This window comes from Poecilia mexicana, unplaced genomic scaffold (genome assembly GCF_051168715.1).
Source record: "Poecilia mexicana isolate PSO_F unplaced genomic scaffold, ASM5116871v1 scaffold_5, whole genome shotgun sequence".
Lineage (NCBI taxonomy): Eukaryota > Metazoa > Chordata > Actinopteri > Cyprinodontiformes > Poeciliidae > Poecilia > Poecilia mexicana.
Window position 1 is genome coordinate 33,110,446 of NW_028263374.1, and position 25,208 is coordinate 33,135,653.

At 41.1% G+C, this 25,208-nt stretch overlaps 1 protein-coding gene across 8 annotated transcripts in view; it reads left to right on the forward strand.

The window, feature by feature from the left end:
* The window catches only part of foxp1b (forkhead box P1b), a 312,762-nt gene extending 299,933 nt beyond the window's left edge, over positions 1-12,829 (forward strand). For 7 of the 8 annotated variants that reach the window (XM_088005937.1, XM_088005936.1, XM_088005940.1 and 4 more), the window contains 6 exons: positions 860-936; positions 1,448-1,549; positions 3,687-3,808; positions 4,682-4,751; positions 4,953-5,119; positions 10,365-12,829. In XM_088005937.1, coding sequence (XP_087862063.1) covers positions 860-936; positions 1,448-1,549; positions 3,687-3,808; positions 4,682-4,751; positions 4,953-5,119; positions 10,365-10,509 — 683 coding nt within the window. In that variant the 3' untranslated portion in view covers positions 10,510-12,829. The remainder of the gene's footprint in view (positions 1-859; positions 937-1,447; positions 1,550-3,686; positions 3,809-4,681; positions 4,752-4,952; positions 5,120-10,364) is intronic. The other variant, XR_015762942.1, reaches the window with a different exon arrangement.
* Positions 12,830-25,208: the final 12,379 nt, after the last annotated feature.

Genomic DNA, 25,208 nt, shown 5'->3' on the forward strand with positions numbered 1-25,208 from the left:
GAATACTGTGGACTGAGGTGCAGGTAAACCTCTGACTGAACATGCAGCCAGAGAATGTCAAATGGTTTAGATCAAAGCACATTCACCTGTTAGAAAAGGCCTAGCCAAAGCAAGTAATATGGACTTATAATTTTATCACAATACTTCATCGTAACACTATTGTGTTACGATGAAGATTAAGTAAATATGTGGCAAATATTGTTCTTGAAAAACATGCCCATTTGAAATAGGCTTCTTCAGAACGCCATTTACTTAAAGACGTGTTATTCATGTCAGTAATCATATTTCTGGTCATATATTAATTGATGCTCTTTTGGGACAGCAGAAAAACTAGCAAAAATAACATCTCTCATCATACTGTCAGTTTTTATTATTATTTACCATCAAAAATTAATTAATTAATAATAAGCCAATTGGCTATTTCATTGCCAATTTCATGTATGTTTCTTTGTGCAATGACAATAAAATAAGTCTAAGTCTAATTGAAATTTATTATGACAACAATCTGTCAAAATCCTTATAAGATTTTTTTATGATAAACGGTAAATACTCACCCTCATGTCAAAGTCCAAAACTAAAAACTTGACATGCAGCTGTGATTGCAGCAATAGATAATTGTACAAAGCATTAAAATTCACTTCTCATATAAAGATTTTGAAAGCCATATATTGGTTTCCTTCCACCTCATAAGTAACTTTTACATGTGACTGAAAACATGACATTAACGCTAAATAAAATCAATTTAAATTTGTAATTGCAGCGCACCAAAACGCCAAAAGTTCAGAGGTAATAATATACATAAAATGAGCCTGTTCTCTAGTGTATTTCACAATGTTTTGATCTTGTTTCCTGTGTACAGATATCGGTCAGAACAAGGAGTTTTACATGAATGCAGATGTTAGGCCACCATTCACCTATGCCTCATTAATAAGACAGGTAAGCAGCCCACTTGTTTCTTTCTTAAATGACTGAAATTGTTTACAATATATTATCTCAGTTTAATCCACCCTTTTTTCTCATATTTGAGCACAGTTTAGCCAGAACAGACATATCTGATGACTTACTTTCATTAGGATATTTTAGCCAGGGCAATTGCCACCAAGTGCATTTTATACAACCTGTTTTAAGATGCCAGTCAATTATCGCTCAACCACAGTAATCTGGGATCTCAGGAATTAATCTGAGCCGTCCATAATTGCTGTCCTGTAATCTGCCTAAGAAATGTTTTTTGCTCGCCCCTTCATTTGCACCCACAAAAGGAAAATGTGGGTTTTTAAATTAAAAGTTCTTCACACTCCTGATCTGTGTTGTCTGTTTTTCCTCCAAAGGACAACTCGCATGTGCACTGCTCAACTTTTCTCAAAGTTTTTTAGGGTTGTGGAGTTTTTTTTGGTGAAGCAGGCATAAAGCGTAAAATGTTTGTCTCTTTTGCTTTCTCCTCACCCAGGCAATCCTTGAATCTCCGGAAAAGCAGCTAACACTAAATGAAATCTACAACTGGTTCACGCGAATGTTTGCATATTTTAGGCGCAACGCAGCAACATGGAAGGTAAAGCATTTATCAACATTTCTGTCTTTAATCTTTCTTTGAATGTGAACCAATGAAGGCTAAAGAAAAAGAGTTTACTCAGATTCTAACAGTGCACCAGCTATTCCGTCCAGGGGAACCACCCTTTGTACAAATACACAATCAAATAGAAAAACAACCTGCAGGGAAAGAAGGGGAAGAAAAAGAAACAGTCGTCTGGTAATGTGTTCCTGGATGTGCTGTCGGTGGGTGGCACTGGCCAAACATAGTGCTTCACTGCCAACAAGCCTTGGCTGAGCCCCTTGCACTCTTCTTTAGAAGGTGGCGCTCCTCGTTGGCCCCATAAACTCACCGTACCGAGTAGAAAAGCACTGATGAAACACTGAAATACCCCCCCACAACCACCTGAGCCAAGACTGATCAGTCACAAGCAGCTTGAACCACACCTCAAACATAAATACATTCTGACACACACAGACCACCCGCTCCACCCGAGTCCTCCGTCAGCTCACACAGTTGCTGACAGCTCTTCCATAGGGGCCTGCTGGCGTTAGAATCACTGGATTCTCCCCCCCCTCTGCTGCTTCTGGAATAACAAAAGGATGATTTATGAACATCTCCTTTCATTATTTATTTTGCTGAACCTTTATGTTGTGATTGCTCTTCCTGGCACTATGGTAAGGAAACCAAAGTGACCCCAACATGTTCTGGTCAGTAAGAATATTTTGTGTAACATGTTTGAGGTTTTAGATCTAATTCCCACCAGAATTCTGGCAGCAGGATTATGCCTATTCCTTCCTATTCCTTCCTATTCCTGCCTATTCCCTGTTTGCTGTGAAATAAGCAACAGAGTTTGGAGGCTTTGACCTGCCAGTTTCTCTATAAGGTGACAAGATATAAGAACATCATCCAAAACATATTTAATAGCTATCCAGCTGGCCATAAAGTGTTTTATTAAAAAAATGAGGGTGACATCACACTGTATGAGAGAAAGAGAGCGGTTCCCCATATAAACCTGTTTTTTTCTATTATTTCAAAACAAAATTTAAACTTGCTGAGCATCTTATGATATTATATCTTATGATCAAAGCAAGCAGTCTTGTGTATTCCAGACAGTTTAAATAAGCGACGTCTCTGCTCTGAAACCTGATTCAAATCACAAAACTGCATCCTGAGGGCTCTCCTGTACTTCACCAAAAACAAAACGGTTGCCGCGCAGTTACGTGGTGGTGGGACATTCGTTATTCGCCCACACCTTTCATACAACAGCACAGACCAGCTGGGTCAGACCAGTTTTTAGCCATTTCACAATCTTTGTAGGCATTTTGTGAAGAATTTTACAAATGTCTGTAATTCCTCGCAATGTCTGAAAAGCATTCCTCCGGATACAAAAACCAAATGATGGAATTGGACTAGTTGAAGCGAAATATCAACATTGTTGTCAGAGCATATGGCTGCATAAAATACAGTAACAAACTCATTACCAATCACACAATACAACGCATGGAGCTCTACACAAATTAGTTCAACCTGGGCCTGTGATGCCTTCCTATAAACAAGATGCTGCAATTTTCATCAATTACAGCTGATCTCAGTACATAAGATGAGGCCGTCTGGGAGAGCCTTTAGTCTCCTGCCAAGTTCTGCTAGATCAGGGCTGTCCAAAGTGGGTCTTGGAGGCCCGGCATCCTGCATGTTCTGGTTCTCTCCCTGGTGGTAGAAACAACCTTTTCAGCTTGTCAATGTTCCTCTTAGGCGTCTAACAGCCATCATTTAATCCAGGTGTGTTAAACCAGGGAGAGAACTAAAACGTGCAGGATGCCGGCCCTCCAGGACCCACTTTGGACACTAGAGTGCTAGAGGCTTCTAATGTTCTATCAATTTTTATTATCTTTGGCAATGTGCGTTTAAGAATCAAGTAAAGATCAGCCAAGCAGATCTTTACTTGGCCGATCAGCTGGTTTGCTGGTTTGAGCAAACCTGGTTTGAGTGACCAGCTAATTTTTCACTGCTAATAAGAACTTTAAGGACCACCCTCTACAAGTTTTTGTTTTGTATCTTTATTTTTCTGATATATATTTGATCAGTTTTCTGTCAAAATGTTTTAATGTACTGTATCCCTGTTGTTCCTTTTTTGTTTTTTTTACATCAACCGCAGAACGCAGTCCGGCATAATCTTAGTCTTCACAAGTGTTTTGTGCGAGTAGAAAACGTTAAAGGGGCTGTGTGGACAGTCGACGAAATAGAGTTCCAAAAGAGACGGCCTCAAAAGATCAGCGGGTATGTTTGCCCTCTTCGAAGTCTCTTGTCTTGTCAGCTGACTGACAGATTTGGGGGGGGAGCTGCCGCCTGCTGCTGCTCAATGTTATTGTCTGTGTGCCATAATGTGCAAAGTCCCTGCTTACTTTGGCGTGCCCACCCTCCCACCTCATCCTTGCAACTTATGCTTTTGGAAGCCCCTTTGGTGATGCCTCATGACTCAAAATGGCTCATTTTCATTGTGATCCTCACCCTTTTCCCTTCCTCCTTGTGTCTGTTTGTGTGTTTGTCTTTCATCTCTGCTGCCCTGCATCTGGCTGCATCGCTTGCCCTTTCCCCCCTGCTCCCACCACCGCCTTCACCCACTTTCCTTCAACTCCATGCTGGCTTGCTTTCCCAGGGTGCCATTCGCACCAACCTTTCCCGTCATAAGTGCTTTGTGCAAGTAGAGGATGAGTTTGGGTCCTTTTGGACTGTTGACGTCAAGGAGTTTAAAAGCGGCCGACACGTTCAGCGAGGCCGCCCTTGGAAATGCGCCCCGATGAGAAGTTTGAGGAGCTGCTTGTAAGCACCCCCACCCCGGTGCCTTCCCACCCTGCATGCTTTCCTCCCTCTTTCTCAATATTGCTATCATGCTTTTTGTGTTGAGCTCATCAGCCATCATGCTTTCCCCATCCCTCATCTTCCTTCCCATGAAAAGCTAAACGTTGAAAACCAGTAGTGTGGCATGTAAAGTGATTGAACATCTCAGGACTATAGCCTTGATATCCACATTACTACATCAGTAAATGTGTTTAGTTTAAAGTGCATCGATTTCTCTTTATGAAACAAGATCCTGTATGCTAGGTGAGACATGAGTCTGTGGGTCATAACTTAATTTTTCTTTGTTCACAGAAGTCCGGCCCTAGTGAAGAACATTCAGACCAGCCTGGGCTACGGTCCAACTCTCTCTGCTGCCTTCCAGGTAAAAATAATAAGTGACTTCATCTCATGCTGCTTCAAAACATCAAAAGATGGAGGGAAAGAAGTCTTCCTCTGTCTTGTCCACACAAGCTTTGTGTTTTAGGTTTCCAAGAGTGACGAGCAGCTGTGAAATCGTTGACAACCATCTTCCATTTCACATTTTATGCTTTTTTCCTTTTGTTGTGTGCTTTTTTATCTCCAGGCTTCAATGGCAGAAAACAACATACCTCTATACACTACTGCTTCCATTGGAAGTCCCACACTCAACTCCCTGGCCAACGCCATCCGCGAGGAGATGAATGGAGCGATGGACCATGAAAACAGCAACGGGAGTGACAGCAGCCCGGGACGCTCGCCTCTGCCAGCTATGTGAGTGACACACACTTTTTTTTTTTTTTTTTTACTAGCAGAACAAATCCAGGTGTGACGAAAGTAAAAATGAAATTTGGCTGCATTGGAAAAGTCTTTAATGTTTTTCACATTTAGTTACAACTGATATTGTGTTTTTTATTTAAGCTGAAAAGTTTAGCATTTTGCTTCAGCCCCCTTTACACTGGTATCCACAAGTAAATGGAAAGAGTACAGACTAGGGTTAGGTATGGCTTAAAAATAAAATCTCTGCATTTCTTTCATAGTAATTATACTTTTTGAAAAATATTTTCAAAAATGGCTTTCATTTCAATCATCCCTTCTATGAGTTTTAAAATTGAATATTAGGGTCAGCCTATGAACATTTTTGTTAAATTACTAGAATCCAGTAGTGCTTCTCAGTCCTGCACTTCTTGTTCTCTGTATGTCACATAAAATCATATTAAAATACAATTAAGTTTGTATATGTAACCTGGCAAAATGTGAAGTAGTCCGAGCGCATGTGAATATTTTTGGAAGGCAGTGTAGTTGTCATCAGAAAACACTTTTATTGTCCATGCAGAGTTCTCTAAATACGCCTGATCTGTGGCATTAGATCACACAGAGTCTGTCAGAGTGCCAATACATTTAAGGGAGAGGATTGGTATTAGTGGTGTGTGTCGGGTCACGGCCAGCACTGTGGCAGGCCTCCCAGCAGAAAAAGGAAACTCCACCTTTTCAAAGCTAGAACAGCCAGGAAGAGGAGACAGGACGCCCCCCACACCCTCTGCTATTCTAACAGCAAGTTATGAACTTTGCTTCATGCATCCTGCTGACTGTCAGAGACTGAACCACATCATCGGCCCAGCTTGTTCAAAAATTGACAAAATCTGAGAAAGCAGAGTGACAAAGCGGCCTGGCCTCCGACGCAGCACAGACCAACCTGAGCTGTGCTGCGTCCAGAATCACGTCTGAAAGAAGAAAACACAACAGACAGCTTCCAAGATTGTCTTGTAGGAAAAGCTGCGGTGGGCTTGGAAACCACAGCTCCCCCATTCGCTTGTTGCATAGGAGTTACTGCTAAGTTGCTTGAAGCCTAAAATAACAACCCACACGCTGCATCGTTTCCAGATGTGGGGGTGGAGGGGCGGACCACCGATGAGCAGCGCGGGTCGACTGAGGGATGAAATGTAAGAGCTCAGGGGGAAAATTCTGCCTGAAAACAAAAAAAAAGATAGAGAAAGGTGTAGTAATAAGCTCATGGCCAAATGGGGGAAAGTGCCATCCTTAATCACTGTGAACACAGCTCTGAGCATAGCTGTGGAACAGGAAAGGCAGAGACAGGATGGGTGTGCTGGCCTGAAGGCAGCCTGCTCGGCATCTGCCCCTCTGCTGCTATGCAGCCTTTAGAAGCTCACAACCTTTATCTATGAAGAAATGAATGAAAAGAAATTAAAGTGCTTGCAAAGGAAAGTAATGTGGAAGGAAAATGATTTGTGCTTTTTATAAATAACATCTGTCTGTTGTGACACAGCAAGGTTGGTTCTGGTCTGCTCTGCATCAGTAGGATCCAGAAACAAACATGGTGAAGCAACATTCAGTTTATAACCTTCAACAATTTGGAACCAACTTCTAGAAAACTGTAAAAATGATGAAAACAATTATAATCGAGGCTAAAACCTTTTAGAGGTTACTATAATATGTTTTTACAGTGTAAAGCCTTGTTGCTGAAATGTTCCATACAATTCAATTCAAAACTGTTTTATTGATCCCATAGGAGACTTAAATAATACTAAATAAACTTGACTCGACTTGACAAAGGTCATTTTGGCCAGTGGTTTTGGCCAACGTCTGAAGTGCTATGTGGGGTGGAAATTAGTTGAGAAAAGACACTGTGGTGGCAGCATCATGCTGTGGAAGGGTTTGTCTCTAGCAGAGACATAAAGGCTGGTCAGAGATGATACAAAGATGGTAGAACAAGTTTGAAAGTTGGACAGCTGCGAGTGAATGCATTGATCTAGAAGAACTCAGTGTTTTGGCAGTTTTGTAGTTTTCTGGAAGTTTGTCCCAGTTTTGTGGAGCATGGAAACTGAATGCTGCTTCTCCATGTTTGGATCCGGTTCCAGGGAACCAAACATGGAGACTTTGTGTTAGTTTCCAGCATGAAAGTTTGCAATTGAGTGACAAAGTATTGAAAAGATTAAGGTGTACAAATAATTTCATAAGACACAGTATCCTGTAAACAAGATCCAATAAACAGGGAAAATATTTTTCTTCATGTCTTTGACTCACTCTACTTTGAACAACTCCAGTTAATCTGCTCCATGTGTTTTTGTGGTGGACCTGTGGGGCCGCTTTCAAAGTGTTGCAGGTTCCACACTTCTAAACAACCGACAAAAAAACGAAACAACTATCCAGAGAAAGCTAATTATGAGTAAAGTGTAGACTCAGCACGCAGTTCAATAGAATAATAATAACAATTTCATGTCTGCCCCGCAGCTAGTAGTCAGACCTGAGGCTACGGCACTTGTGGAGTTACTTTGATGTGAAAATGATAGAAAAGCTGACTTTACTTTTTGCCCTCCTTTTCATAATTTAACACCAAAACATGGCAGCTCATTTACATATGAGTGCCTCCATCACAATAGCTGCAAATCAACACAAGGCATCCTGATGTGAAAGCAAAACATTTTTAAAAATGAGAATCAAATCTGGGCTTTTGTGAAGAGTGAGGTGCCAGTTGTCCCTTGTTGTTGTAGTAAATGAGCCCGGCACCTCATCCTGACACCGCTCAGCCTCCTCTGTGAGCAGCTTGGCACCGCAGGCCGCAAGCCAGTCCCCTGCAGCTGCTCATAATATATATATATATATATATATATATATATATTTTTTTTTTCTCTCTCTCTGCTCTCTGCCACCACCAGGCCTCCTCTTCCCCCTGCGCTTTATTCCTGCTCTGTTTCTGTAATGAAAAATTTGGCAGATCTCATCTCTTCAGTGTCTCTTTTTCCTAAGCGACGACAACGATAAGGTAGAAGGAGGCGGTTCGTGCTTTTTGCCTTGTTTACAAGTGACAGCGATATTATTCTCATAAAGCCTCTGTTTCTTATCACCATGTTGTGCGGCGTTCTCGTGCGCCTTTTCTCTCCCCCTCATCCTGCCTTTATTGACACGCTGTTGAAAATATGCATTAATTCCAGAGTTTAAAGCGTGTACGCCAGTGTCTGGTTGCTGTGTTTTTGCTTGAAGTTGATTAATGATAGAAGCCTGGCTCGGGGTTGTCCTCCTGAGACCCGCCTTGCAGGTTGTGCATGTTAACGAACAGGAAGGAGGAGGTGGAAGGGGTAGGGCCAACACATAGTGCGCCGCTGATCCTCCTCCACCAGGAGGCTGACAACGGCAGAGTCCATTCACCACCCACTCTGCTCGCCTCGCGTTGTTAATCCTCCTCATTTATCAGTTTGTAAGTGAATACTCTGTTGTCGCTTGCCATGGAAGTGGAAAACAAAAAGCCTGCAGCTTTTTTTGCCGGGGATTGGAATACCTCAAAAGAAAGCTTGAAATTATCATCAGTTCCAGCAAACCTCCTCCCACCTCTTTTCCACAAAGCCACACATTTGTTTTTGTTCCCCTGCCTCTTCGTCTATATAGAGAATCAACACAGGTATCACTTAGGCTCGGTGTCAGCATTATAAATACTCCCGCTTTCAAAAGTGTACACTTGTCTGGACTTAAATTTCTATTTTTTTCATGGTATTCTGGGCTTTTAATTTAAAATTATTATCCTTTAAGCAATACTGGAAGTGACTTTTAATTTCCAGAGTTTAGAACAGGGGATTTTCTAAGTGTATTTTTGGGAGATCAGCCGATACTTACATGAGAAACCGATCTGCCTCCCCAAAGATCTGAAAATCTGCTACTTTCTGCCCCAACCACCAGCTCATATCTGCAAACACATGTGTGAAGTTACTCCTCTAGTTACTTTGTCACTACATTTAGTGACTTTTTACACCAAAAAATAAGTATGGGCAAAAACCATAGTGAGCAGTTCAGGCTCAGTTCAGACAATCGGCCAGGAAACTGCAGGTGCTGCACAGCGGGGGGCCATTTCACAGGTGTTTTGGCTTCCTTGTCTTATGCTGTTTGTTGGTCCTTTTGCATTGAAATGAAATTCCATTGTGCTTTTGCACAATGACAATGAAGGCATTCTGATTATTATCCTCTTGGCTAAAATACATTTGAAATCATATATTTACATAGTCTATAAAAAGAAAAAAACACTTTTCCTGTTTTATGGGAATAGAAATAATTACCACAATTATTTCTATTTGCTAAATGCCAAAAATAACCCACACCCCGTGCATCCACTAATTGTTGCCTGGGCTTTTTTTATTTTTATTTGCTAAATGCCTGAGTGGCCTTTCAGCCGGTTAGGGTTAGGACTGAGAACGTTCGGTTCTCAGTCCACCTAATATTGAGAATCTCTAGCAAAGATGCTGCAGTCAGCATCTTCACAAAGTATTTTGCTTTTCGTGACACAAACAACCCGCCTCTTTCATGAAAGGTCAAATAAGGGTTGATACTAGACAACATGCAGATTGTTTAGTTTGTGGACATGGCTCCATGAAAATACAAAAGTGGCCTTGATATTCCTTGTTTGCATTGGATTTATGCGGTTCTATGTGCTAATTTCTGGTCCGGCGTATTCCACATAGCATTTCTGACTGGGCCTCCCAAAGAGGTGTCATACTAATGCAGTGACAAATGTGATGCACTAGTATTTCTAGTGATTGTCAAAAGCAGTGATGTTTTTCTGGAATTGGCTTTTAATTTCTGTGTTGTGTGACGTAAGTAGCTCCATCCTAACCGTTGTCCAGGAACGGCATGGTGCGGGTCAGTTTTATTTCCACTTTGACAATGGAAGTAGACAAAGTAGCATAACAAATGATCTGTGGAAACAAGGTTGGTTGTAAGTCTAGTTCAATCTGAATTTAAAGTTTTCTATTGTTCTCAAATGAAATCAAATGGCTCTCATAAAATCAGTCAAAATACTGATGGGTAAAATGTGACATGGTAAATGAAAGATAAGTTATTTCTACAAGAAATCAATGTTAAAACCAATCAATTTTTGTCCTTTTACAAAACAAAAGTGTTTCTTACTTACCTAGGAAATGTTTCTAGCAAATTCTAGACTTAAAGCTGCATAGTGACTGGTTAGTGTCAGACACTAACCACTTTCACTACTCTCCTCCCACCTCACCTGTAGGCATCACATCAGCGTTAAGGAGGAACCACTGGACCCTGAAGACCACGACGGACCCCTCTCCCTGGTCACAACCGCCAATCACAGTCCGGACTTCGACCACCACAGAGATTATGATGATGATGTGGGCCATGACGACATGCTGTAAGGCCAGGGACCTTCTGGAAGACGGGAAGGCTGGACTTCAGTCTCTCAAGTGTCGCTCCAAGCAGACTGACGTTTTAGTGCCATTGCAAAGCCAGAAAGTAAAAAAGTGGGAAAAGTGGAGGGGTGGGGGGTCTTTTGAGTTCAGATTGCTTTCTACCTTTTGATTTCAGTAACCTCTTAAACAGTGAAGACAAACGTTGTTGGATGGATGGGCTTGGTACCGGGGAGGGGGCAGGGACCAAAGTGTTTGAGGTCAAACCTTCGCTGCGCAGCCATGACGGACTGCACTCAGTGGACTGCCAGGGACCCTGTACCCCCCTCCTCCCACCACCACACTCTCAGACACACACGTGACCAGAGAGATAAAGACATTTATTTACACGGTGTGTGTGTGTGTGCATGAAGGAGAGCGAATGAGTTCATTGTCACTGCCTTCAACATGTTTAATTCCATCAAAAATGGGAGGGAGCTTTTTTTTCTTTGGGGGGTGGGAGTGTCTTTTGTTGGTTTTAAGAGGAAGATTCTAAAATGTCAATTTATTCAATGCTGTTTCACATATTGCATCTTTATTTGTGATTATTTTTGAAACTGATCAGACCTCATGCCCGTGCTGTGGAGACTTGATGATGAATGTTTTTAATTTCCTCTCATGCTGTTCTTTAAAAAAAAGAAAAAAAATATATACACACATGAAGCAGAATGGTAGATACCAAGTAGTATTTTTCTGTCATTTATTCCAGTTTCTTTCCAAACAACATAAAAAAAAGAAAAGAACTGAAGAAAAGCTGCCCTCCTCTGCGTCTCTGTCCCTCCTGCCCGTGAAGTCCATCAGCAATGCACTACTCATAATGAAGACTCTCTCCACGCATCAATGAAGTTTAATTTAAGATGCGAATGAATGACAGAGAAATCATGCAGGTTATGATTTATCCTTATGAAATTATTCTTTAAAACAGCCCCTTGTGGCACATCGTGCTGAGCTGCAACAGGATTTTTGATCACATACAAGGTGTCTTTTTTTCTTTTTCTTTTCTTTTTAAGCCAAATGAAAATGATGAAAATGTCAGGTGTCCACTGGCAAAGATAATGATTTAGACCAACTAATTGTGATTCCTGAACACAGCCATTGTTAATCAAACGCGTCTGCTTCCCCCTGTGCAGGTGTTTCACACGGCGCTTGAAGATAAATCCCTGTTTCCCATTGTTTTTACATATCACCTGCATGACTAGTTGCGAGTTTTGAGCGTTAGTAAAATGCAACCTCAGATGGAACACAGAGAGTAACGATCCCGGGATCGGCGAACGTTTCACATTCCAGCATCTGACAGCAAATATAAAGCTGTGCACCAACGACTCTGTTCAGCCCCCAGAAATTAGAATCAGTGATTTGTGATGCAGCAAAAATACATTTCAACCGTTTAAATGATGCATATAGGAGATTGTTCATTTCAAGACTGCAATAAACCACTTTAAATCTTTTATTTATTCTTAGTTTCAGGTTTATTTTGGGTCACCTCTGGCATTTTTTGTGTCGGTGTGTTTTGATATCTTGTCATGTGACTACCAAAGATAAACTACAAAGTAAATGTGTGTTCCATGTAGGCATGGGCAGGTTGCTGGTTGAGGTTTTTAAAAGCAAATTATGTAACATTCAAATGGTGTAAAGTTCTTTTAATGAAATACAGAACAAAGGTGATGTCGCACAAAAGACAAGTTCAGCTGTTTGCAAAAATTTGATGTAAATATTTTACTTTTCCATTTGAAATGACAGGCAAAAAATGTATGACATTAGGCATTTTTTAAGTTCCAGGATATACACCACTATAAGAATCTCACAGCGGCTCATGCCTCGTCTGATGCAAGAGCAAAGAAGGCCAAATATTCTCCATTCATTCTGCCAGCCTACAGTATCAAAACAAAACGCTTCTCAAAGTGTGTTTTCACTCCTTTTTATTCTTATCGATTTAAACCAAAGGGGGTTGATTCAAACAGGAGAGCTGCAGTGATGCTTTGCAGTCCAAAAGTGAATGGGAGGAGCTGGCAGGCTTGACTACATGATGACCAAAACAGAGAAATCTTTAGTCTTTGGAGAAAAATGATGTGGGAACAAAAAGTATTCTGGTCCATGGAAAAACAATGTGAACAAATTCATGTGCTTCAGCTGGACCACAGCTGTTTGTATCCTTTAAAATGATTGTATATCACTCTCATCTTTCTTTGTTTTGTTTTGGATTTTTTTTGGTCAAGACTTTATGATTGTGTTTAGTTTTTGTCAACTTACTGCTTTTTATATTAAAAAAAACACTCCTGTCAACTAATAAGCTGGGTACAAGGTACTTTTATGGCAGTTATTGCTTTTTGTCCTCATTATCTAAAAAAACTAAAGAAAGTTGATCTGTGGTTTTCCAGAAGACATATTTAATATCCAGGCAGCTGTGGGACGACCGGGTCGCTTCCAGCCGGGCCGGGATCGTGAGAATGGGGCCGAGCTGATCCACAGAACTTCGGCCTTCGGACTCCAAGTTTGTTTGGTATTCGTAACGAAGGGGGGAGGGCTAAAAGGTAGATTAGATCACTCTCAGCATGTGTAGCTCGACATTACTAAAGATAACAGCATGAGAAAACAGTTAGGACGCATACCTCGGCTCAAACCTACAGGGAGCGATTAGGTTCGGCGAGAAAAATAAACATTTTACTTAGCTGTGCGGCTTGCATGTATAGAGAAACAAAGTAAAAAGGACAGAAATCAGAGCTTCTTTTTCTTTTAAAACCATGATTTAATGTGAAGTACATCACCCAGCTGTATGGCGGTGTCTCCCCTGTCCAGTGATTTTTCCTCCTCTGGGCTGACGGGTCTGTTTTAAGGGAGCTCAAAATTCAAGTTTTGCTTTTCTCTCTCTGAGGTCACATCCATTCGCCTGCTTTTGTATCAAGTACGAAATAGAAAAAGAAACTGCTGTATGTGTCAGAATAGCAGATTGCTGCAAATGTATTTTATGTAGTAATCCTTGCTTTACATCAAAATGAAAGGGGAAAATAATCCTTTGGGTGGGAATGGGCCAGATTTTGGATTTTCAAATTGTATATTATAGAAAAACACTTTTTTTTTCTCTGTCACTGACCTGAGCATTTTGTACAGTTTTCCTTCCCTGTTTGTGTTGAGCTGTTTTTTATACTTCCTTTCGTCGGTCCAACCACTGCCTTCTGTGGGCCGTATGTTAGCGATGGCGTGTTTCCGCTCCGAGGCGGAGGTACATTGCATGACTAAACCCAGGGTCACAGATTTTGTGGGGAAGGTCATATCATTACTATTAAGGGTGCACTATCAATCTAATGATATTTTCTATGAAATTATTAGAAAAAAAGGAAGAAAAATATGCAGTGCCGAGGTGTAAAAATATTAATGGCTTTTTTTTTTCATGTTTCTTTTTCAGCCCCCACACATCACTTACATGTGCTCGCCCATGTCATGTAGATTAAACACTTTTTTTCATTCAATTCCCCTAATCTGGTAATTGCCAGAGTCAAAATCCAAGTACAGCAGGATTTACAAACGCCCTGCTAACAGTCCATCCTCTAAATATCTCTCTGTCACACACGCACACACACACTTACTAAAAATGTCATCACTTCATCCATCACCAACATCCAACCTGCCATCATTCCGTCCCCCCACATTTCTCCAGTTCTCACATCACACTTTTGTTTCTTTTTAAGAAATGAAGCGCAGGGTTGTGAGCACTAACCCAGGAACTGTTGGGGTCTCTTCCTGCAGAAGGTGTCCAGTTTCTATTCTTGGTTCCTATTCTTGCTTTTTTTCTTTTTCCCTCTCATATGTTGTTTTTTCTAAACAGAGAAATATAATTATTCATCACTTCCATGAGTCTGTAAACTCATCATTCCTTGTCTGTTGGACGTAGGCCACTCTGTTGTAGTCAGTGGCAATGACTGACGTGAGCATTCTTAACATGCAATAAAATGCTGGTTGTTCAAACTGGTTGATTAAGTCTTGTTTGAGTCTAATTCATAAAAATAACTTTTACACTGCCTTCATATTTGAATATGGCATCGTCTTTTTATTCTTAGCTGTTGCCAAACCTGAAGTGTAATTTGTTTCAACTAAATGTTGAAATGTTTAGTTGAAATAAAGTTCAATGGTGAAACAATGTTTACTTGTTAGCAGCCAACTTTAATCTATTTACATTTTGTCACATTTTAAGTAAGGGGCCATAATATTAAGAAAAGCTGTGATATTATCTATGAATGTTGTGTTAAATTACAAAAAATACTGTTTTTCTGCTGCATTCCAACACGTATGTAATATAAAAATGAACAAATCATAGAAAAAGAAGCATTTTATTTGCACTTAGTAATTTGTTTGTACAATGCAGTTTAAAGTTAAAAATTAAGTCAGACAATGACAATGTTGTTTCTCACTCTGATCTCAAAGTCCAATATGACCACCTTCTGAAACTCAACTAAAAAAAAAACTTTACAAAGCAATTTAACTTGCAGCAGCTAGTTCAACTGAACCCAGAAGAATTAGATTTTTTTTTCCCCTAAATCTTCAGACTAAATGGACGTAGTACAACATAGTAAATGTAAATGTACTGTCAAAAGAATAAAAAAAATAAATAACATAGACATAAGGTATGTGAATTACTTTAGTAGACCCTGTAATAATTTAAAGTTCTGACCCTAAATTCACTCAATTCTGTTTTGTTCAAGATTTTTTCCCTACTATGTAGATTTGTGTTGTTGCTTCTCTAAGCCTAAAAGTCCTTAAATTATAATTAAAAAAGACAGTTTAACTATCTTTCCTGAACAGCAATTTCGGTAACTGCCTTTGATAAGCTGTAAATTGTAAATGCATTAAAATCCCAGAAATAATGGCAACATAAGCTTATGTTGAGATGCTGGGCTCTGATTTTTTTTTTTATGACAGAGGTGTGAGGTCATGTTAGCCACTAAACAGGAGACAGAGATCAAGTCTAAGCACTTTTAATCTTATGAAACAAGCAATTATAAATAGTTGCATTGATTTGTTAAAAAGCTTTTGGTGACATAAATCGTTTCTTGCTTAGCTTCTTGCTGGAAAACATAAATGTCAAGTGTGTTATTAAAAAAGACCAGTGAGAGGATAAGATTCAACGTAAGAGATATAAAATCCCAAGCATTTTTTCTGGGGGTAATATTTCACAGAAAACCCCAGCTCTTTTAAATCCATGTTGTTTTCATGAACGTGATCACAAACTGATCACATCCTATAAAGCTGTAGTGAGCACAGACACATGTGGGAGGAAGCAACGTGGTGTGTTTGTCCTTTGTGTTCAAGTTTAGACTCAGTCCCAGATTTTACTTGCTTCGGTCTGGAGGAGCCAAAGAAACTTTCACACTGACCTCCAATATTTGGGTCCTCTTTGCTCCATAAAAATGGCTGAAATGTGGGACGAGTCATTCTCATGCAAAAAGTAAAAACTGATCCCACAATGATAAATCTGGCTTTATTGGCAAAATTTTGTCAAATTTTGCATTTGACAAAAATGGCAAAAATGTTTTTTGAACTAATTTCAGAAAATTTTTCACATACTTTATCATCCTTTGTCTTATTAGTTAGTACTAAAATAAATAAATTGTATTTCCGCTCTTACAATTGCTGATCTGGACACTCTTTCTAGTGCTTGGTGCCAGGATGTAGATGTTGTCATGGAGAGTATTTTTATTTATTTATTTATTTATTATCAACTTGAGTTTTGCTCCTTTGTGGGAAAGGATTTTCCAGGGACAACATTCTGTTTATGCACACGCTGAGGAAAATATCTTCAGTATACATACGTTTCCCCTGCCAAGATGAAACCCCATGTTGAGGTGAAGAGGTGTGGCACTTGATAGTATGAGGGGCCATTTACTATGTTTTGTCTCTCACACACTACTACACACTCATACGCACACTCAAAATACTAAAATTGCACATAAATACTAATAAAATATCACACGTGTACAATTTTTCTTTTTCACATGCACACACAAAAGACAAAGATTGAACATATAAACTAATGAAATATTGCACACACATGATTTTGTTTTCTCTCACACACAAGACTAAAATTGCACATATACTCTACTAAAATATCACACACACATACACACAAACCATACAGACATACTATTCTGAATGATAGGTCAAAAATGTTTGTGTGCGTGTGAACTAACACTTCATTCATAGGCTGAATGAACGAATGAATGAATGAATGAATGAATGAATGAATGAATGAATGAATGAATGAATGAATTAATTAATTAATTAATCAATTAATGAATTAATTAATTAATTCATTAATTAATCTTGTGTGTGTGAGACACATTTGTTCAATGTAATTTTTCAAGTAACCCTTGTGTGTGCGAGGACTGTGGCACATGATACAAGTTTTACGTGTGTGGAGTCGGTTGGACCCCATTTGTAGACACAAGGGTTAATACTGTATACCTTGACCATAAAAACACTAATGCCTCTCTTCTGGCCCTTGATGCACATAAAGCCTTTGACTAGGTCAAATGGCCGTATATGTTTGAATCATTGCGCAGATTCGGTTTCGGCAACAATTTCATCTCCTGGGTGAAACTGATATATCAAGAACCCATTTGCTCCGTCCTGACAAATAATGATCGGTCAGCTCCATTTTACCTGCAGCGCTCAGTTCAGCAGGGCTGCCCGCTGTCTTCAGTGCTTTTTGCTATTGCGCTGGAGCCACTTGCTGCAGCGATAAGGGAGCACCCGCATATTGAAGGCCTTCAAGTTGGTGGTGTTGAAACAGTCATCAGTTTATATGCCGATTATGTGATATTATATTTATATGACACAGTAAAATCTGTTCCCTTCCTCCTCAGCTTGATTACATCTTTTAGTAAAATTTCTGGGTCTACAATCAATTGGTCAAAGAGTGAGTTGATGCCTCTTTCCAATATGTACCCATCTGGATTTTTACAAAAAGTCCCATTTAAAGTGGTTGAGAGCCGTCTTACCTATTTAAGTCTTACTGTACCCAAACACCCAAAACGTATATTCAAACTAAACTTTGCAACGTTTATGTCAAGATTAAAGTACTTTAAAACTTTGCTCCTGTGAACGATTGGACACATTATTTCAGTTAAAATGATCTCCCTACCTAGGTTCTTGTATTTATGTCAAAATCTTCCTATCCTACAGCAGCCTTCTTTAAAGATATGGACTCAATCATTCAATCCTACATATGGAATGGGAAAAATGCTAGGATTTCTAAAGTGCATTTACAGAAGCCGAGGGAGGAGGGAGGGCTGGGCCTACCTGTATTTAAACACTATTATTGGGCTGCCAACATCAGAGCACTAACGTTCTGGCAGCAGGGGTTCCCAGGTAACCCAGCGATCGATACTCCTTTGTGGGTCAAGATGGAATCCAATCTGGTGAATAATTCCTCCCTACCAACTATGTTGTTTGTCTGCCTTGAAAAGCCGGAAGCCTACTGAAACCTGAGCTTTGTGTTAAAACAAGAAGTAAGAATCCGAAATCTGTACAGATGTATTTGGTAACCTGTCACACATTGGGGAGACAGAGGGGTAAATCCTGTGCAATCTGACCTTTGAATAGTGTAACTGATGTGTAATTTTAGCAGTTGCATGCTGCTAGTTCCTGAACTGGCTGCCTGCCAGATCAGGAAACTCCTGATCTGGCACCATTATGTTTTAACCACAGTTTTTTTGCCTCATTGGCAGGATAAAGCTTATCACAACTGGAAGGAAAGGGGGTTGGTGTCAATTAAGGACATGTATATAGGTAACAAATTTGCATCATTCAGCCTATTGAAAGAAAAATACAATCTGCCCCATTCACACTTCTTCTGATATCTGCAGGTCAGACATTACATCAAGTCAAAGATTCAGAGCTTCAACACTCTTCCGCTTGAGCATGGCATTGTTGACATCCTAGGGATGAAGAATTATACATCTATTTGGTGACCATACTGTGGCACACACCACAAAAATGAGAGAGGCCTGGGGAAATGAGCTGGGGATAACAATCCCTTGTGGAACAGGTGCCTTTCTAAAATCAGCTCTTGTTCAATAAACAGCAGGCATCAGTTAATTCAGTTTAAAATTACACATTGGTTACACTACTCAAAGGTCAGATTGCACAGGATTTACCCCTCTGTCTCCCCAATGTGTGACAGGTGTAACATGTCAGAAGGCACACTGTCTCGTACTTTTTGGTCTTGCCCCTTCACTTTGGTCAAAAATATTTGATTGATTGATCCAAGGTATACAAGACTCCCTTACAACCTGAACCAGGACTTATAATCTAACCCTAACCCTCAGGTGCCGGAGACGTTACCTGCCAAGTGGCCAGTGGCTGCAGCAGCCACTGGAACTGGGACTGATTGTTGCCAAGAGACTAATCTTGAGAGATTGGAGGTCCCCACTTCTGGGTGACGGACATGATGTCCGTAATACAGATGGAGAGACTTCATAAAGGCTCTAAAGACATTTTTTGTGTTACTGGAACACTTTACAAAGACCAGACTAAGCTGAACAAACTCTTCCATGGACTCTCCCCTCGATCGCCCTGTAGTGTGTATGTATACTCTTGTGTGTGTACACCATATATCAACCGCGATGCTTTATGCTTTGGCCTGTGCATCTGGGCCATGTTTGTCTGTTTATCTGTATGTACATGTATGTTCTAAACTTTGAAAACTTAAAATAAAATTCATAAAAAAATAAAATAAAATAAAATAATTTAAAATAAATGAATGTTAAATCAGAGAAGCTTACAGAAGGCTATATATGTGATCTTGAAATAATGCAAAATGTGTAACTGCCATTAAAGATCACTGATGTTGTGTTGGAGGTAGGATGGTAGGTGAAAGGTTAGGAAAAGGAGGAACTAAAAAAGAGAGGAGCTATGATCAACGCCTCAGAGTTTGCTGATTTGGAAACAGATTGTTGAAAAACTTAAACTGTTGAAAGTTTTTCAACCCCAGGACATGTGATAATGTCTCTAAGACCGCATCATTGGATCATTGGATCTCATATCCAATGATGGATATGAGTTCATCTATCCAAGCAGTCAGTCAATAAAACAAGCATGACAACAGTGCCAGCCAATCCAAACATGTCTGTGGGGTGGATAAACCCTATAAAAGGTGAGTGCAAAAGAAGAATCTTTGGTTGGATCCTCCAGGCAGCTTCGAACCAAGGTCAAGATGAACAAAGAACTCTGCAGTTGAAGAAAAGCCAGGGCCACAGAGCCGAAGACTGTCCTGTGCATGGGGACCAACCCGTCAGCAACGCAACATGTGACTTCAAATTGCACTTCTCTCATTGACTGAGTTCAGACCCCAAAGGCAAAAGACAAAGGCAAAGATGAAGAATTGGTGACTTCCTTCCATGAGACCAGCTTGTCTACATCTCAATGGACCAGAAAGATCTTTAAACAAGGTGATGGGAGCTACAGAGCTGCAAGTCAAGAAGCTGAGGACCACAACACACATAAGGAAGTCACCCTAAGACCCAAGACCTGCTGCTCTAAGTCAGTACTCTTCTTGCCAGCACCCTTGGCCTGTGTGACCTCACCATCACAGAGACAAAAGCTCATTAGACCTGCAAAGATGCCTGCCTTCGTCGATCAACCTCCTCTTCCTGCTGGAACACGTCAGGCTGGTGCTGGGGTTCAAAATTCCATACTCCGTCCGTCGCTCGTAGACTGGCTTGTGACAAAGTGGTTCAGTTTACGTTCACCACTTGTCCCTTATATTTTCTCATTCACTTATTTTTATAGTTGGTTATAATAATTAATGTAAACATTGCAATTTTGCTTTACTTACTATCCTGGGTTTGTTTGTGTTAGCATTATGTTGCAGGATCTATATCTACGTTTAGGTTGGTTATTATTTCTGGATTGTGGGTTGAATTTGTTTCAAGGTGTATTTATTTTTCTTTGTACTCACCATCATTTGTCCTTGTAGATCTGCAGGAGTGCGGGAGGGGCCGACCCAGTACTTCCTGATTAAGTGGCTGGATGATGTCAGTGATTACCTTATTGGGTTCTACCAATTAGAGGGTTTTTCTTTTGTGTATTGCTTTGTTTGTTTTTCTTTAAAAATAATCTTTTGAGTTATTTTGGATTATGTAACTTATTTTGCAGATAATTTCATTATGTAGGAGTTTGTAAATTGATTTGTAGTTTTGGTGTTTCTTTGTTTAGATTTTGTTTGTTTGACCTGTTCCTTGGTGGCTGTGTCCAATCAAGCACAGGTGTGGTGCCAAGTTTGTATAAAAACAGTGAGTTTTTGAATGCTGGGAGAGAAGTCTGAGAAATGACTGAATAAAAAAAAATAACTGGAAGAAACTGAAGCAGTGGCTGGTCCTGATTTTCTGCTCACCTCTGATCCTTGAGCCTAACCTACTTTACATGGCTAAAGAAGTTTCTTTAGCCTGTATCATGGATCATGTCAGGTCCTGGTGCTGTCCAGTTTTTCATACCTGAGACTCTTTCTTGGACATCTGCCATAAGCGACTGGCAGCTCAACTGAACCAGCTGCTACAAAATGGGACTCACCATGAATGGTTAACTGAAGGGCGCACAATCCTGATCCAGAAGGATCCCTCAAAGGGTTCAGTCCCATCCAGAGGCAGGTTATCGGCCAATAACCTGCCTCTCTACAACATGGAAGCTCATGTCAGACATCATAGCGGCTAAGATAAGCGGGCACATGGATAAATACATGAGCACGACATAGAAAGGCATTGGCATAAATTCAGAGGAGCCAAACACCAACTCCTTGTAGACCACACAGTCGCCCAAGACTGCAAAACCCGACACACCAACCTGTGCACCGCTTGGATTGATTACAAGAAAGCCTATGACTCAGTGCCACACACTTGGATCATCGAATGCTTAGCGATGTACAACATCAATAGGATGGTGGATGTAACAATACCAAGTGACTACAACATCAGGAAAAAGGAGCAGGAGAAACTGGAGAAATACGAGGGCCTCAGAGAGGAACTGGAAAACACCTGGAAGTTGAAGACCACAGTGGTGCCTGTAGTCATCTGGGAATTTTTTTTATTTTTTATTTTTATATATAATTCCCTTCTCACCCTCCGTGGGTGGTCTCTCATCCTCTGAGCTCGGGTCCTCTACCAGAGGCCTGGGAGCTTGAGAGTTCTCCTCCAGTATCTTTGCTGTGCCAAGAACTGCACATTTCTGGACTGAGATGTCTGATGTTGTTCCTGGGATCTGTTTTAGCCACTGCTCCAGTTTGGGGGTGACTGCCCCGAGGGCCCCGATGACCACCACTGTGGTCTTCACCTTCCAGGCCTTCTCCAGTTCCTCTCTGAGGCCCTGGTATTGCTCCAGTTTCTTGTGCTCCTTTTTCCTGATGTTGTGGTCACTTGGTATTGCTACATCCACCACAACGGCTTTCCTCTGTTGTTTATCCACCACCACAATGTCTAGTTGGTTCCCCATTACCATCTTGTCTGTCTGGATCTGGAAGTCCCACAGGTTCTTAGCTCGGTCATTCTCCACCACCTTTGGGGGTGTTCCACACTTTGATCTTGGGGCTTCCAGTCCATATTCTGCACAGATGTTCCTGTACACTATGCCCGCCACTTGGTTATGTCGTTCCATGTATGCTTTCCCTGCCAGCATCTTGCACCCTGCTGTTATGTGCTGGACTGTCTCAGAGGCCTCCTTGCACAACCTACACCTTGGGTCTTGTCTGGTGTGGTAGATCTGAGCCTCTATTGCTCTAGTGTTCCTGTGCAGCCAGGATGAGGGCCTCTGTGCTGTCCTTGAGTCCAGCTTTTTCCAGCCATTGGTAGGATTTCCTGATATCAGCCACTTCAGTTATTTGTCGGTGGTACATCCCATGTAGGGGCTTGTCCTCCCATGATGGTTCCTCCAGCACCTCGTCCTCTGTTCCCCATTGTCTGAGACATTCGCTGAGCACATCGTCCGTTGAGGCTTTGTCCTTGATGTATTTATGGATCTTGGATGTCTCATCCTGGACAGTGGCTCTCACACTCACTAGTCCTCTGCCTCCTTCCTTACGGCTTGTGTACAGTCTCAGGGTGCTGGATTTGCATGGTTAGTAGCTTCCAAGTCTTAACATCCTTTATCTCTTCCATTGGCCAGCTAATTATTCCGGCAGGGTATCTGATTACTGGTAAGGCATAGCTGTTTATTGCACGGATCTTGTTCTTGCCATTGAGCTGGCTTCTCAAGACTTGCCTTATTCGTTGGAAGTATTTGGCTGTGGCTCCTTTCCTTGTGACCTCATCAAGGTTGCCATTTGCTTGTGGTATTCGCAGGTACTTGTAGCTGTGCTCTATGTCTGCTATTGTTCCTTCTGGGAGTGAGACCCCTTCTGTGCAGACGGCCTTCCCTCTCTTTGTAACCATCTGGCCACACTTCTCTAGTCCGAATGACATCCCAATGTCAGTGCTGTAGATCCTGGTGGTGTGGATCAGTGAGTCAATGTCTCGCTCGCTCTTGGCGTACAGCTTGATGTCATCCATGTAGAGGAGGTGACTGATTGTGGCCCCATTCTTGAGTCGGTATCCGTAGCTGAGGGGGTTCAGCCCTATGCAGAACAGCAGTGGGGACAGAGCATCTCCTTGGTATATGCCACATTTGATGGACACTTGTGCAAGTGGTTTGCAGTTGGCTTCAAGGGTGGTTTTCCACAGCCCCATTGAGTTTGCAATGAAGGCTCTTAGAGTCCTATTGATGTTGTACATCTCTTAGCATTCAATGATAGGCTTTCTGGTAATCAATCCAAGCGGTGCACAGGTTGGTGTGTCGGGTTTTGCTTGTTCAGGGAGGTTGCTGTGGTCCTCTCGTAGAGAGGTTAGCCACTGTGCATTGCTGTTGTGGGACACCTCCCTTTCCCATATGCCTTTCCAGTATTGTTCAGTCTCCAGCCTGTTGTTAGAACCCTGCTCTGTTGTTAGAACCCTGCCATTGAGAGGTGGCAGAAGAGCCGGTTAATCCTCCTGGCTTCATTCTCTCTTGTGTATCTCTTTAGGCGGCTGGCCAAGGCTTGGAGTCTTTGTTTGGCAGCTGACAGTTGGCTCACCTCCCTCCTTGTTATCTTGATCTTAGCCTCTAACCGTCTTTTCCATGGTGGATATTGGGTCTCATAGTTGCTCTTATAGCCAAGCATATCGAGGATCACTGATGCTGAGTTGTATATCAGCTCATTCGTTTCTGTTATGGTGTTTGGTAGGGATTGTTCTCAATGCTGCATTCACATCTTCAATAAGACTTTCTGATGGTACTTCACTCAGCCGCTGTAGTTGGCGTCGGGGTTGTCTGGTGTTCATTCGGGCCATGATTCTCTCTCTCAGGTCAGCTGCTGCCTCGTTCAGTTTTGATGGTTCATTCATTACTGGGGCTGCATACCCAGTCAACTACCCCAGTCTCTGGGGTAGTTGTAGTTTTCACCTCTAGCCCATTTCCGTCTTGTTCCAGTAGCCCATTTGTCATCAAGGTGCTCTGGTTCCCCAGCACCTGACTCAGACCTTGTTTAGCCGGGCGACGTCTGAGCCGGCATGTTATGCATATCAATGTCTCTCATGGTATGAGGTAGGCTATATAGCTCCAAGGGTCTTGCCTAAGGACCCACACTGGATAGCTCAATTTCACTGTTGTAACTTTTTGCCCCAGCCTGGATTTGAACCCGGGTCTCATATATAAAATAATAAATATGTCAATATAAAATTGACATATTTTTAATTATGTCAGTTTGGTCGTCTGTAAAACATGGCTTAGTTTCATCATCTAAGTTTAAGCAATAAGGGATCAAAATCAAGAAAAGATATTGGGTTCAATAACACTGAATGGAGTCAGGTTTCAGTGTAAACTGCAAAGAGTTTTGGCATTTTGTCCACAAAATAAGTCAGTACGACTGCTGCACATTTTCATAGCAGGTAACAGGTAAATATACACCACATTAATTTTTATACATGCCGACTTGTGTGTAAAATATGGCGCCATAAATTTTTTGTACATGAAGCTCTTGGTCCACTGTTCTACTGCTAGGAGTAAAACCACATTGCTTTTCCTGAATCCAGGGTTCCACTGTCCCTTAGAGCCTTTCTAAGTGACAGTGACTACCAAATGCACAGTATTGGTGAAATTGGTAAGCAGAAGTCCATGCCCTTGTTTAGACTTGTAAACAAGGTCAAAATGTAACAAGGAAACAAGGAAATGAATTTAAAAAAACTGAAAGCACACAACATATATTTAAGGGTTAAAAAGTGGATTTTGCTCCCCTTCAACAAGAAGATTATTGATTAATTTGTTAATCAACTCCAGTTATTCAATTAGTCTGATGAAAAAGAAATTTGTGAACTAATTCAATTTAACAACGATTTTCTACTTTGACATACGTACTCATCCAAACATTTATGGGTCGCCTCTTATCAGTTTCTCACTGCAAACTAAATCAGTTGAAAGAGCCTCCAAGACATTTGGTCCTTTGTGTTGTAACACAGAGTTCACCTTTAAGTTCATCCCAGCACTTCCATTGTATTAGAAGTCATCTCAACCTAGTAATCCTCTCATTGATCCAACATCTTCCCCAACCTTCACCTTCTTTTTCCCAAGCAAAGGAGATATCTGAGCTATTTACCCAATGAGCATCATTACCACTG